This window comes from Microtus oregoni, unplaced genomic scaffold, assembly GCF_018167655.1.
Source record: "Microtus oregoni isolate MIOR12 unplaced genomic scaffold, Mior012 000053F_ref0000044, whole genome shotgun sequence".
Taxonomy (NCBI): domain Eukaryota; kingdom Metazoa; phylum Chordata; class Mammalia; order Rodentia; family Cricetidae; genus Microtus; species Microtus oregoni.
Window position 1 is genome coordinate 14,800,439 of NW_024543829.1, and position 15,430 is coordinate 14,815,868.

General features: G+C 51.1%; 1 protein-coding gene across 1 annotated transcript; it reads right to left on the minus strand.

Moving 5' to 3' along the window:
* Positions 1-796: 796 nt before the first annotated feature.
* Positions 797-14,256, minus strand: F2 (coagulation factor II, thrombin). Its single transcript, XM_041637650.1, has 14 exons — positions 14,148-14,256; positions 13,635-13,798; positions 13,111-13,135; positions 12,883-12,933; positions 10,659-10,764; positions 10,439-10,575; positions 8,357-8,674; positions 8,030-8,143; positions 7,827-7,953; positions 7,313-7,480; positions 6,771-6,944; positions 6,056-6,237; positions 1,157-1,227; positions 797-1,050 (listed from the first exon to the last, which is right to left on the minus strand). The coding sequence occupies exons 1-14, from the start codon at positions 14,224-14,226 to the stop codon at positions 910-912; spliced, it is 1,857 nt and encodes a 618-aa protein (XP_041493584.1). The 5' UTR covers positions 14,227-14,256; the 3' UTR covers positions 797-909.
* Between the last annotated feature and the right edge of the window lie 1,174 nt (positions 14,257-15,430).

Here is a 15,430-nt window from a genome sequence, read left to right on the forward strand (position 1 = left end):
TCTCTCTCTCTCTCTCTCTCTCTCTCTCTCTCTCACACACACACACACACACACACACACACACACACACACACACGTTGGAGATGTAAAGGCAGGATAATCTCTCTGAGTTCAAGGCAAGTCTGGTCTACATCATGAGTTCCAGCAGAGCCAGAGCTACATACTGAGACCTTGTCTCAAGCATGCACTCACACACATGAAGATGGAATGAATTTAAGTAGTTAATCATTGAGCCTCTTGGGGGCATATCTGTACCATTTTGATGAAATGATGAAGGATGTCAGATAGGATTACTAAAATCTTGGTTGTCATATGCAGTCAACTAAAACACAAGCAGATAGACACGCCTGTGGGAAAAATTTGGGGGGGGGGGTGAGAATGTTTTGAAACAGGGTTTCTTTGTGTAGCCGTGGATGTCCTGGAAGAGAAATGTTCTTGACTGGATCATTTGGAATTTGGAATGGGTAAGTCCCACCCCCTAAATCTGAGCCTTGCCTTCTGGCCCAGCCTGCATAAAAGAACCTGGAAGAAAAAAACTTGCTTTTTGCCTGTTTGCCCCCTCTTTTCTCTGGCAACTTTGTTGATTGGTCCTGCTTCTGAGGTATTTCTTCACTGGCCTCAGTATCTCCTGAAGATTCCAGTGTAGAACGAAGACCAGCTGAGACATCAGCCCAGGGTCCAAACAAATAGTGGATTTTTGGCCTTTCTCTGTCCAGGCCTTATGTGTATGTGCCATGTGCAGCTCCGTCTGTCCAGTCCAGAGAGTTGCCCACCAACAGCCTGGGCACACTGAGACTTAACTAACAGTCACTTTTATTGAGAACAGAAACAAACCACAAAAATATTTTGATGTTTTTTTTGTGATTTTTGCATGAGGATCCCATATTGTGGGTACCCCCACACACACGTCTACCCAAATCGATCAATGACTTTCTGTATCCACTTTTTCAGGCGGAACACATGTGTGTAGAAGCCATATTTCCCATTCCGGTCACAGCCTTCACCCCATGAGACAATGCCCATTTGATACCAGCGGTTGTTATAGTGGCTCTGAGGAAGAAAGGGGGGATTCCAGTAGTCAGGTCCAGGCTGTTCCTGAAAACAAGTTCCTGGCCCCCAACCTTCCCTACAGCAGCCCCTGGCCTACAGAGCTTACTTTCATGACAAAAGGTCCCCCACTGTCACCTTCACAAGCATCTCCTCTCTTGGTGTCATTCACCTTGAAACCTTGAGGAAGAACAACAGGGTTCAGGAGTCAGCCCAAAATGATTATCTTGACTCTTTTCCTCAGCCCAGGTATCTAATCTTTCAGCAAACTTGTTGGCTCTGATCATCAAGGTTTTCCAAACTCTGGCCATTTCTCACCATTTCCACTATGGCCAAGCCATAGATACCACCAAACCCCTCCTCCTGTACCCTCAAACCATACCTTCAAATTTAAGTAGACTACAGATACACCCAAACCTCAACTTAGTGAACTGAATTGCATATATAATCTGAACCACATGCAGGATGAGATGGAAATAAATCCTTCAGTGGACACAAATTAGTAATCTCAGAACTATGCACAAGCACTGGAAACTTACCAGAGGAAGACACCTTAGGAAACCAGAAGACCTTAGCTAGGAAGACACCCTCAATCAACTACAAAACTATCTGAATGGAATATCCTCAAGAGCCTGGCGGCAGTGGTACACTCTTTAATCCTAAAAGGAGGCAGAAGCAGGCAGATCTCTGAGTTTGTGGCCAGTCTCATCTACAGATCGAGTTCCAGGACAGCCTGGAGTACACACGGGACATAGGACAGCCTGGAGTACACACAGGACACAGGACAGCCAGGAGGACACACGGGACACAGGACAGCCAGGAGGACACACGGGACACAGGACAGCCAGAAGGACACACGGGACACAGGACAGCCAGGAGGACACACGGGACACAGGACAGCCAGGAGGACACACGGGACACAGGACAGCCAGGAGGACACACGGGACACAGGACAGCCAGGAGGACACACGGGACACAGGACAGCCAGGAGGACACACGGGACACAGGACAGCCTGGAGGACACACAGGACACAGGACAGCCAGGAGGACACACAGGACACAGGACAGCCTGGAGGACACAGGGAGAACACAGAAACCCTGTCTCAAAGAAAAAGAATTCTCAAAAAAAAATCCACCTTGAACTCATAAATGTAAAAATTAAAAGTGAAAAAATCAGATGTCATGGTGTATGCTTATAGAGTCAAGAATTGAAAGATTAAAGGAAAGGGGAGCCATTTCCACTTAAAATTAGCCTCAGCTGCATGGTGATTTTGAGGCTGGCCTGGGGTGCATGAGACTCAAAAGACAAAAACGAAATGGAAAAAAAAAAGTGGAGAAAGGTGAAAAGTATGAGGTTAAAATGGTTGAGTATGGTTGTGCCCACCTGCAGTCAGGAGGCTGAGGTGGAAGTAGAAATCCATGATGAGCCTGCACTGTACAGTGTGCAGCATGATGAGCCATGATGAGCCTGCGCTATACAGTGTAGGAGAGCAGTTGTGCAGCCATGATGAGCCTGCACTATACAGTGTAGGAGAGCAGTTGTGCGGCCATGATGAGCCATGATGAGCCTGCGCTGTACAGTGTAGGAGAGCAGTTGTGCAGCATAATGAGCCTGCACTGTACAGTGTAGGAGAGCAGTTGTGCGGCCATGATGAGCCATGATGAGCCTGCGCTGTACAGTGTAGGAGAGCAGTTGTGCGGCCATGATGAGCCTGCGCTATACAGTGTAGGAGAGCAGTTGTGCGGCCATGATGAGCCATGATGAGCCTGCGCTGTACAGTGTAGGAGAGCAGTTGTGCAGCATAATGAGCCTGCACTGTACAGTGTAAGAGAGCAATTGTGCGGCATGATGAGCCTGCTCTATACAGTGTAGGAGAGCAGTTGTGCAGCCATGATGAGCCATGATGAGCCTGCGCTATACAGTGTAGGAGAGCAATTGTGCAGCATGATGAGCCTGCGCTATACAGTGTAGGAGAGCAGTTGTGCAGCATGATGAGCCTGCGCTATACAGTGTAGGAGAGCAGTTGTGCAGCATGATGAGCCTGCGCTATACAGTGTAGGAGAGCAGTTGTGCAGCCATGATGAGCCTGCGCTGTACAGTGTAGGAGAGCAGTTGTGCAGCATGATGAGCCTGCGCTGCTATACAGTGTAGGAGAGCAGTTGTGCAGCATGATGAGCCTGCGCTATACAGTGTAGGAGAGCAGTTGTGCAGCATGATGAGCCTGCGCTGCTATACAGTGTAGGAGAGCAGTTGTGCAGCATGATGAGCCTGCGCTGCTATACAGTGTAGGAGAGCAGTGTGCGGCATGCATGAGCCATGACTCCAGCACCACACGAACTAAACTAGGCATTATGGCACATGCCTGTAATCCTAGCACTGAGTGGGCAGGATTGAGAACGCAAGAGCAGCACAAGTTCAAGGTCACTAACTGAATAGTGGATTGGTTACTTGAGGGACCCTGTGTCAAAAGAAAGACAAAGCAGATAGTGGGAAAAAGGAAGGAGGAAGGAAGGCGTATTGAAAAAGTGTAAGACCAAAGATAAGATAGGCACTAGAGCAAAATGCCAGCTCCTAAATACAGAACCTTTAAAAGCAAAGATTACACAGGGGAAGTAGCAGAGCAAATAAAATACGATAATTACATGATAATGAGTTAATAAAAACTTATTTCATAAAGTAGGAAAATTACAGTCTTCATCACAGTGACAAAACTCATTAACATCCCAAATGCAAAGGAACCCTTAAACCCCAGGTCTTAAGAATGTTCCCTGGGATGTAGTTTAGTGGTGGGGCAGCTGTCTGCCTCAAAACCCTGGGCTCAGTCTGCAGCACCACAGTAATAAAAGTTTTCAAAGAAAAAGTGAGCCGGGTATGCGATGCCCCGAGGCAGCTTAGGCAGGGGGCCAACCTAAACTATACAGTAAAATCCTATTTCAGAAAAATAAAGTTTTTTGTTTTGTTAAATATCTGCTAAACAGCTGCAGAGATGGCTCAGAGGCTGGAGCACTTCCAGAGGTCCTGAGTTCAATTCCCATCTATAGTGAGATCTGGTGCCCCCTTCTGGCCTACAGACTTACATGCAGGCAGAACACTGCATACATAATAAATCATCTTTTAAAAATATATATCTACTAACAGCTCAAAGCCAAATGACTTTAATATAGGCACAGGTAAATCTCTGTTTTATGCCAGCCTGTCAGTCAAGAATACATAGTGAAACTCAGGACATAAATACATGTGACGAGCCGCTGGTGACACCCGACTCCACACAAATTCACACACATGTGTGAACCCACACTCTCTCTCTCTCACACACACACACACTGTGAAGAGCCGCTGGTGACACCCGACTCCACACATTCACACACATGTGAACACACACACTCTCTCACACACACACTGTGACGAGCCGCTGGTGACACCCGACTCCACCCATTCACACACGTGTGAACCCACACTCTCTCTCACACACATACACACACACACACACACACACACTGTGAAGAGCCGCTGGTGACACCCAACTCCACACATTCACACACGTGTGAACCCACACTCTCTCTCTCACACACACACGACCTTATAAAAGATTAGAGTAGGAATTAATATTACAGAAAAATAATTTTTTTCTTTTCTTTTTTTTTTTTGGTGGTGGTGGGGTTGAAACAGGGTTTCCCTGTGTAGCCCTGGCTGTCCTAGATTTAGGCTCGAACTCAACTAAGATCCACCTGCCTCTGCCTCCCAAGTGCTGGGATTAAAGGCGTGTGCCACCACCTAGAGACAAGCAATAGGTCTAATTATTTAACAAGTCAAATCCCTAACTAGTCTTTGTGCAACTGGAAGAGAATGAGATGAAACACAAATCTATAAAGTAAGGTGCCACAGAGCAAAAAGATCACAGACACCCCAGCATTTCAGAAAGACAGCAGAGCAGGTAGATCTGAGACAGGAGCAGTTCCCACAGCACTGGAGTGAGCCAACATTCTGGTCCTTATTTGAATGGAATTATACTCAACATTAAAAAGATGTTTTGTGAACGTAATACAATTCCAATAAAAATACCCATAAACTCTTATTTGTTTACTTGGATTTTGTTTGTTTTGTTTGAGACAGGGTCCCTCTGTGTAGCCCTGTCTGTCCCATATGTAACTTTTATGTAGACCAGGCTATCCTTGAACTCACAAGAGATCGTCCTTGCCTCACCTCCAGAGTGCTGGGATTAAAGGTGTGAACCACCATGCCCAGCTGTTTGCTTGTTTTTATGAAACAAGGTCTACTGTGGCCCAAGTGAACCCCAAGCTGACTATAATTCACCTGCCTCCACTCACTGAGTGCTGAGATTACAGATGTACACCACTACACCTGGCTTCTCTAACCTCGTGCCGGAGGATTGCTGGGTTTACAGAACTCCAACCCCACCTACCTCCCTGCTGCACCTCAGGACCCTTGTACCTGCATCTGCCCTAAAGCCAGGATCATACACCCCCGTCTGTGTCCGACTCTCCGTTCACTTCTTCCAGTCTCTGCTTAGCCTCCACCTTCTTGAGAAAGGCCTCTGCAACCCTCTCTGACCCCTGTATTTGTCTGACTTTGTCCTCTCCTCTTCAGAGCTGTTATCAAGAACTGATGCTCTCGGCTGGCATGCCCCCTTCTAGGAAGGAAGCATCCTCAGGACCATCTATTTGGGCCTATGCTGTGCACCCTCATCTGCTGTCTTGGACACAATAGGGATTCAAGAACTGTGTTGAGTGGCTGGATGAATGCCCTTTCCCTACCCAGTACCTCCGCTGAAGTACATATATTGAGCAGGAATTAATGGCCACAGGCCAACACACTCTCCCTATCCTCACACCTCACAGCGTGGGAACTTTTACCTTCCTTTGGCCGTCAAAGGTAGGCCACTTGCCTGGAATCATCTGACTTGTAAGTGCCCAGGCCTGTACCCATAGCACGTCCCAAGTCTCCAGCCCCTGTCCCTGTTATCCTGGCCTGAGACCTGAGGCTTACCAGCACAGAACATGTTGTCAGTGATGCGGATCCGGGTGGAAGCCTTGCACACGGGCCGCTCGACAATGGGCAGGTTTACCACCTGCAGGACGCTGGGCTGAATCTCGCTGATGCTGGTTGTCCACGTCTCCCGAAGGTTGCCCCAGCCTGTCACCCGCCCTTTATACCCAGCCTGGAGCAAGCTTCAGGGAAAGAGAGGGACCCCATGAGAATTGGCTCTGACAGCATCCAGAAGCCTCCTGATTGCCAACTCTATTTCCCAGAGACCAACACTTAAAAATCTAGCAAAGAGGGGCTGGAGAGATGGCTCAGTGGTTAAGAGCATTGCTTGCTCTTCCAAAGGTCCTGAGTTCAATTCCCAGCAACCACATGGTCGCTCACAACCATCTGTAATAAGGTCTGGTGCCCTCTTCTGGCCTGCAGACATACACACAGACAGCTCTTCCGAAGGTCCTGAGTTCAATTCCCAGCAACCACATGGTGGCTCACAACCATCTGTAGTGAGATCTGGTCCCCTCTTCTGGCCTGCAGACATACATGCAGACAGAATACTGAAAATACTGTATACATAATAAATAAATTTAAAAAAAAAAAAAAAAATCTAGCAAATAAAAGGACGTTTGCATTCAGACCATGAATCTGCAGCCTACAAATGTGTGCCAGGTCCCAAGGTCCAGAACCCAGATAGAATCAGAGCCGAGGCCCTGGTGCTGACCTGGCTGCTGTCTGCTTGTCTGGCAGGCACACAGGGTGAATATAGTCGCTAAACGGTACGGGTTTCTTGAGCTTCAGCAGGGCGATGTCACGGTCCAGGTTCTCCCGCCAATTGTATCTGGGGTGGATGTAGATCTTTTCCAGCATGGAGATCTTTTCAATGTTCCTCTCATACCTGTGCAGACCCCAACAGAAAGGCCAAGAGCTGTAGGCCCGCCAGTGAGAACACTCAGCCCTCTGAGGAAGGTCACAGTCTGCCCTCAGAGTCTGGAAGGCAGGATGACCCCTTCCTTAGCAGCCCTCTGGCAGCTTCCTCCTAGTCCAATATCTACATGGGGCTTTTGAGCCACGCAGGCCAGCACAAGATGGGCACATGTACTGTTCAAAGAGTCGCAATTTAAAGTGGCACCAGGTTCTAGTGTCTGGAGTGGTCTGGGCATGGTCAAATGGGCTTTCTCACTTTCCCAGTAGAGCTACACAGCCACATCTCACCTAACGGACCCGCAGATCCCAGCCAGTCACCATCAGCCATGAACATCATACCTGGTGCGGGAATGCTTGCCAATGCGTACCAGAAGGTCATTCTCGGTGAAGTTCTTGTCCCAGGGTGGGTACAGAAGGCAGTGGGCAGCAGTGAGGACCCACCGGTCACTGATAAGGCTGGCCCCACACAGCAGTTCTTGGGGACTCTTCCGGAAGAGCATCACCTGCCTACAGGGGAAGTAGTGAGCTTTAGGAGCTGGGGCCTGGGTCTTTAGGCAGCCTTGGAGGTGGAAAAGGGGGCTAGACTAAGACTTGCTGGGCTAGGATGGTGGCACTTGGGAGGTGGAAATAAGGTGGACCAGAAATTCAAGGTCAGCCTCGGCTACAGGAGACCCTGCCCCCACCCCACCCCACCCCACCCCCCCCAAAAAAAAGAAAAGAGAGAAAAGAAAAACTATGAGATAGTGAGACAGAGCTGCTCCAGGGCATCTGTGGAGCCAGAGCTTGTGAGCGCCAGGTCCTTGCTGTGGGTGGGCAGGCCTTCCACTGGCCGGCAGCTCAGTCCAGGACGCACCAGGGGGCGATACCCATCTCAGCGTCCCAGCCCTCCACGATGCGCCCATCTATGTAAGAGTCAAGAAGTTCCTTTTCCGTTTTGTCTTTCTGCGACTTCTTCTCGAACAGAGGCCGAAGGCCACAGTCTGCAGAGCAAGGCCAATGGTGAGGGGTCCACCATGCTATCCAGCCCTGTGTCCCACGGACACGCGCCTGCCTCACCTGCCTCGCCCAAGCCGAAGGTCTTCTCATCGAAGAAGGTGTGGAACTCCGCATCCGTGGTGCGCCCCCCGATGGACTCCTCCTCGTCCTGGATCTCCTCTCCCACCGCCTCCTCTGAAAAGCGTTGGGACCTTAGACCTTCCCAAGCCACCGCGGGCCTTGGAGGGTGTTTGACTCCGAGATTACGAGCCTAGGTATTCCAGGCAGGCAACGGCCTCTCAGGACCTCCCTCTACTCAACTATGAAATGAGAACAAGACCTACCCCTCGCCAGGTTTCTGCAAGGCGCTAATGAACCCAGTTGTCCTCTGCCCCTGAGCTCTCTCACCACAGTAGTTGAGGCTGCAGTATTCAAAGTCGCCAGGCTGCCCGGCAACGTAGCACCACACGCCCTCCTCATCCCCATCAGGGTTGCGGCAGAAGTTTTCCACGAGTTTCACCTCCGGGTCGAAGTCCTGGAACTTGCTCAGGCCCTTGGCTGGTGAGCTGGCCCAGGCCAGGCAGGGGGACCCAAGTGTTGTTACAGCCAAATTCCCCTGGTACAGCCGGCCGCGCTCAGGGACACATTGCTCCAGTGGAGGTGACAGGTTCCCCTTGGAACCTCCAGAGCGGGGAACCATCTCCACAGTTGTACGGCCCTCCTGGCCTGGTGCAGAAGGACACAGAAGCCAAAATTGGGGGAACACTCGCAGACCCGAGGAAGATTTGAACCCCTATCCTTGTGGATTCCACCTGTGTGACTTGAGACAGCTTAAACACCCCCAGCCTCAGCAATCCCCCCTCAATAGGCCACACATGCATAACTTCCCCAACATTTGAGAGGAGACTGTTAAAATACACAGGACAAGCCGGGCGTGGTGGCGCAAGCCTTTAATCCTGACACTCCCAGAATGCTTTCTGTAGACAGGCTGGTCTTGAACTCAGAGCTCTGCCTGCCTCTGCCTGCCTCTGCCTCCCAAGTGCTGGGATTATAGGTGTGTGCCACCACTCCAGGTTAAGGTTTTGTGTTGTTGGGTCTACTAGGGATGACTGTGTAGACAGGTCAATTTCAGCGGGCCTACAATGTATTTCCCGCAAGTGTGATAGAGGTAGAGTCTAGGCGGCTGTTTTGTTAAGATCACTTAAAAGCATTGGTGATTTGCTTTAAGACCTGCCTTGGATGGAACATCGCTGACAAGGAACCTGCAGCTAGGGAAGGGATGTTCTCTATCACTGAGTTAAAGACCCTACTCCTGGTTTTTCTTTATTTTGAGACACAAAGTTGCTAGGCTGGCCTTGAACTTTTGGAACAAAGGTTTATCTTTTTTATTTTTATTCATGTCTTGGGGTGTGTGTGTGTGTATGTGTGTGTGTGTGTGTGTGTGTTGTGTGTGTGTGTTTGTGTGTAGGCCAAAACTCTTTTGGATCCCTTGGAGCTGGAGTTACAAGTAGTTGTGAGCCCCCCAACATGGACGCTGGGAAGTGATTTGTGGTCTTCTGCAAGAGAAGCAAATCTCTTAACTGCTGAGCCATGTGTCTCCAGCCCAAGGCTTGAACTTTTGACCCTTCTGTCCCCTGCCTCTCCAGTAGCTGGAATTATAGATCTGCACTGCCAAGCCAGTCTCTCTCTCTTTTTTTTTTTTTCGGTAAGGGTTTTGAACCCAGGGCCTTGTGCATCCTAGCCAAACGCTGTACAACTAAACCACGTCCCCAGAATTCGGCACTCTGCTTATATTCACACGGACATTCGATGGATGGCCACAGTCGGTCCTACCATGGAAGGCAGGCAGGACCGGCCGCCAGCTCTGAGGCCTCCAAACTGCATCTCTGTTCATTGTTTGCACTTTCCCATCACCATGCATGGGAGGGACTTCCTCAAGGAGCTATCAACCCCAATGTGGGTACAGTGGAGCAAGGAGTGGGGTTCAGCTGAGCCTGTCACTCGAGCGGGGGTCCGGGGACGGTCGGACAAGCGGGCCCAGTCACACACCCGGGAGAGTGAACCTCAGAGCACCTCGCCGTGCCTCAGCGGTATAAGACATACACACTTGCTGCGGTATGCCCCTCAGGCAAGGTGTCTGCACTATTGTGGCTAGACTAGATACCCACGGGAGGGGTCCCAGCAGCCACCCAGGGCAAAGCCTAATGTGCTCACTCTGTGATGTTCGCAAAGGAAGTGTGACTGCAGCGATGAGAGTGCCTGGCAGGACACAACCACAGCCTGGAGTGTGAGGGAACCAAGACTGGGAGGGAGAAGAGGAGGTGACAGGCAGCCTGCCCAGGTCTCCCAAATGCCCTGGCCTAGAGGCCCATTCACTTTGACTCCTCCCCCTTGCTCTGAAGGTGGTCAGCATTGTGAAGCTCTTTCAAGATTGCCAGGCCTTTTGAAGAACTCTAGGCCTTGGCCTGGCCTGCTTCGGGCCCAGCTCACCGCAGACAGGAACACTACATTCTTCTCTCCGCACGGTGGGGTCTGTGGTGTAGCACCAGGGTCCCTGGGTGCTGCTATCCGGATTGCGGCAGAAATTCTCCTGCAGGTTGGCCCCAGGATGTGTGGTGAAGTTGATGCTGGAAGAGAAGGGAGCTCAGGGACCTTCCGTGTCCGGCTTCCCCTCCTGGCCTGTGAAGAGACAGGCCTGCCCAGCACTCACTCAGGCTTGTGTGGGTAGCGGCTCCGCCATAATTGGCACTCGATCCCGGAGTGGGTGACACTCACATTCCCAATGTAGTTTGTCCCCAGATCCATAGCACAGCGACCTGCGGAAACACACACCTGAGTCTGCCGCAGCGGACCGAGGACTTTCTCCAGACCTTCTATGAATATTTTGTCTACCTCCCTGTCCCAGACTCCTTCTAGTCCACCACTGGTAACCCACGTGCCTTTTGCGCCTTTGTAGTAGGCCTGTTTACTCCACAACAGCCACTGGACAATCATGACAGACAGTCTCCCTGCCTCTGTTATCGTAGGCTTTGCATACAGTTTCCACACTTAGAATTCTCTCAGATTTGTTCACCAACTCATCCCCACAAAGCTAGGCACAGCTCTTCTGGTGTGCTACCTCTGACTCTGTTGGCACTGACTGTCTCTCTGCTCTCTCCGGCTTTACCAAGAGTCCCTCAATATTTGTTATCTCTGTTCTGAGGACTAATGTATGCTCTCAGAGTCCCCAGCACCTCCCTATAACCCTAGTACTCAGCCAGCTGAACAAGATTGCGAGCTCCAGGCCAGCTCATCTACACTTAGATGCTATCTACAAGAAGAAACCCCCAGCGCCCAATCCCAGCACAGTGCATGACACACACCGAAGGCTTAGTACAATATTTTTTTTTTGAGTAAGCAATGAAAATATGAGGCCTGGAGAGGTGGCTCAGTGGTTAAGAGCACTGGCTGCTCTTCCAGAGGACTTGGGTTCAATTCCCACCACCCACATGGCAGCATACAAGGTCACTAAATCCAGTTCCAGGGGACTGCCCTCTTCTGACCTCTGCAGGTACCAGGACACATAAATGGTACACAGATGTACATGCAGGCAAACACCCATACATATAAAATCATATAAAATAAAAAGATGAGTCTAATCGTGGCAGTGCACATGCCTTTAATCCCAGCACTCTGGAGGCAGAGGCAGGCGGATCTCTGTGAGTTTCAGGCCAGCATGGTCTATGCAGCAAGTTCCAAGACAACCAAGGCTACAGGGGGTGGCAGAACAGGAGTTCAAAGCCAGCCTAGGCCACATGAGATCCTGACTTAAGGAAGGAAGGAAGAAAAGAAAGAAGGAAACTATGATGCTTAAGGAGTTCCCTGGCTGGGGCTGGAGAGATGCTCTTCCAAAGGTCCTGAGTTCAATTCCCAGCAACCACATGGTGGCTCACAACCATCTGTAATGAGATCTGGTGCCCTCTTATGGCCTGCAGGCATACATGGAGGCAGAATGTTGTATACATAATAAATAAATAAATCTTTGAAAAAAGAAAGAGTTCCCTGGCGCTAGTGGAGCCCATTGTTAGACTGAACATGGTTTCAGAGCGTTGTGCAGGGAGGCCGCTCTCTGAAGGCTCTGAGAAGTCCCTGAAGGACAGGGTTCCCAGCGGGCGGTGTTGGTTGCTCCAGGGACATCGTGACACGTTTACTGACTCTGACGCTAGCAGAGCAGCAGGAGGGTCCCTGACCAGCTTTCTGTCTAAAAGAGGGCTTGGGAGAATAGAAGAGAAACCAAGGCCAGACGTGCAAAGCTTTCCTGACTGAGAGCTGTGGGCAGTGGGGAATCATTAGCATGGCTGGAGAACGGAAGCCAGCACTCGCCTGTAACCCAGGGCTGGAGAGAGGAGTTCAGGGTCATCCTCAGCATCCAGTTCAAAGCCACCCTGGGCTAGGGGAGTCCTGTCTCAAAAACAAAACAAAGCCCAGCGGTGGTGGCACTTGCCTTTAACGCACTTGGGAGGCAGAGGCAGGTGGATCTCTGTGAGTTCAAGGCCAGCCTGGTCTATAAGAGCTAGTTCTAGGACAGCTAGGGCTGTTACACAGAAAAACCCTGTCTCAAAAAACCACACACACACAAAAAGAAAGACAGGAAGGAAGGAAGGAAGGAAGGAAGGAAGGAAGGAAGGGGAAAAAAAAAAGAAAAAGTTTTGAAAAATGAATGAACAAGACAGAGCTGTGACACAGGGTGGCCAGGCCTTAAAAGCAAGGCCCCAGACTAACTAATTCATTCCTGCAACAGCCTAGCTGAGTGCCAGACACATCCTTGACCACAGAACAAAGAGGCAACGGCGGGCACTAGAGGCGCCGCTTCAGCCCTGGCTAGTAACCAGTCACGAATTTTCCTTTTCTCTCAGGCTTCCCCACCATCCACCCACCCTAACTCTGCCCCTCACCTTTCAGACAGTCCATGAAAGTGTCTCGAGTTTTCCTCACTGAATCACAAACTGGGAAAAAAGCAGAAACACTTGCTGTTGCCGTGGGGACAGGTGATGAGGTGACTAGAAGCGGGGTAACAGATGAGGGAGGCAGAGAAGTGGAGGTGTGGGGGAGTTATGCAGCAGAAAATCCTGCCAGAAGGTCTCTAGCCTCCCTTCCAGGGGCAAACCCTACTGGTCACTCACCACTGTACTTGGCCCAGAATTCATCCTGCAAGGCAAGGGCTGGGGTGAGTCTCCAGTGGGAGGGAGCTCTGCAAAGCTCCTGTTCATAGGCATTAACTATGCCCTTCCCTCACCGCCTCAGCCAGCTTTAGTCCCCCACTTTGACTTCCAAAAGTAGAGAATATGAAGAGAGAGTCCCCTAGCACATATGACTGAACGGGGTCTCCTCCAAGCTGGAGAAGACAAGAGAAGTGGGCAAACCACAAGGGAACACAGACATGGCGGAGAGGCTTAAGGTAGCACCAAGGCAGATAGTCACAATAGAACCCACTGCTAAAGCTGAAGCGCTCCCCAGGCCTAAAGTTGCCAAGACAGATTTGGGGTACCCATCTTACAGCCCAGTGAGATGAGGGTCAGAATGGGCGCGGGGTGGAGGCTGATGTCTCCTGTGGTCCTAGCAATCCGCTGCTGAGGGAGTCCAGGCCTTTGCCTCACCCACCTGCCCTTCCTCCCAGCGGCCAGTGTGGGGCCAGTGTGGGGCTCACCGTGGCACTGGGAGACTCCAGGGCCTCGAAGGCCTCCTCATAGCTGCACTGCTCCTCCACACACTCCCGCTCCAAGTTGCCCTTCCTTAGCTCCTCCAGGTAGCCACTGTTGGCTCTCCGGACACGCTGGAGCAGCGACAGTGCTTGCTGAGGGGCCAGGAACACTGCGGGGGAGGGGGGGGAGGTGGTGGGAGAAGTCTGGCTATCTTAGCCATTAGGGGTAGGAAGCAAGCCTGGCCTACCCTAGCTGGCTTCCAAGAAGGGACAGAGAATGCAGAAGTACCCAGAAGGCCACTGAACATAATCTGTGAGTTGCCCCATCCCACTCGCCATTCTGGAAGGGAGAAGAGGGACCCCTTCCTGCCCCATTCACCCGACTCCTCAAAGCTGGACATTCTTGTCTGAGGTCTACCTGGGGACTGTCCCTGTGTTCTCTGGTCTTAGCCAGGAAATCCCAACTCACAGGCCTATCCCACATCCTCCATCATGCCCAGGCCTCCGAGGGTCCCTTACCATGCTGACTGTGTACCAGGCTAACCAGGGCAGCCAGAGCCAGGCAGCCAGCTAGCCGCAGGCCTCGGACGCACAACATAGTGTGTCAGCTTCTGGGATCTGAGGGATTGTCCTAACTCTGTGGGTTAATGTTGAACCAATGTGAAGAAATCAGTGCAAGGGAGAGGTCAGGGGGTCAGGGCCTTGGGGACAAATGGGTAGAGATAGTCCTAGGGTCCGCCCCCGCTGCCCAAGAGGACAGGTTATCCGGGAACCGGCATGGATTTTCTTAGGGAGAAAATCATATCATCCACTCGCTCCTACCATTTATTAAGCTGGTGTATGTGGATGGAGGAGTCCTTCCACAGGCTCCTAATCCCGGCCAGGTGGGCTGGTGCCAGCACTCTCTGTTCCCATTCAACACGGTTCCTCATCCGCACCCTGGGCATCACCCTTGGCTGCGAACACAATGGAAGGCTATCAGTGGGAGCTACTGATGAGCAGATGTGTGCAGACGCGTGAGTCCAGGTGCACGAGGGTAACCGTGGCTCTCAGTCACGGGGTGACTCCTCTTTCTTCCCCTCAAGGGCACCATGGCAGTGAACGGAGGCTGCCCTGCCCGACACAGCCCCTGCCCTCCCAACCTGTCTGCACTGCATTCCTACACAACAGCTCTGGGCCTGCTTCTCTCCCTCCCCCATTTCCTGTTTACAAGGTAAATATTAGTCCTGGGCCTAAATAGAGCAGGGGACAAAGAGCAAGAGCACGCGCACCCGGACCTGCGGGACTCTGCTTTGCCTTGGCTTCAGCAGGACTAGCAGTTTGGGGTCACGTACAGTTTCCCAGGGTCCCTTAATCCCTGCGCGTCTGGCTTCCTAGGTGTTCTCATACCTGTACACACACACACACACACACACACACACCATATACACTATAGCTTTTCCTTTTTAAAATGTATTATTTTTAACTATGAGTTTGTATGTGAGTATATGCCCGTGAGTGCTGGTACCCGAGGCCAAAACCACTGGAACTGGAGGTACAGGCAGTTATGAGCCACCGATGTGGGTACTGGGAGTCAAACTTGGCTCTTCTGAAAGAGCCATAAGTGCTCTTAACCCCTAAGTAGCCCTGGCCGTCGTGGAACTTGTTCTGTAGACCAGGCTGGCCGCAAAGGCAGAGATCTGCCTACCTCTGCCTCTGAGTACTGGGATTAAAGGCGCTCTCCACCACTGCACCCAGCTAAAAAATAACTTTCAATAACCCATGCAGCTGGGTGTGGTGAGTGCCTTTAATCCCTGCCCCAG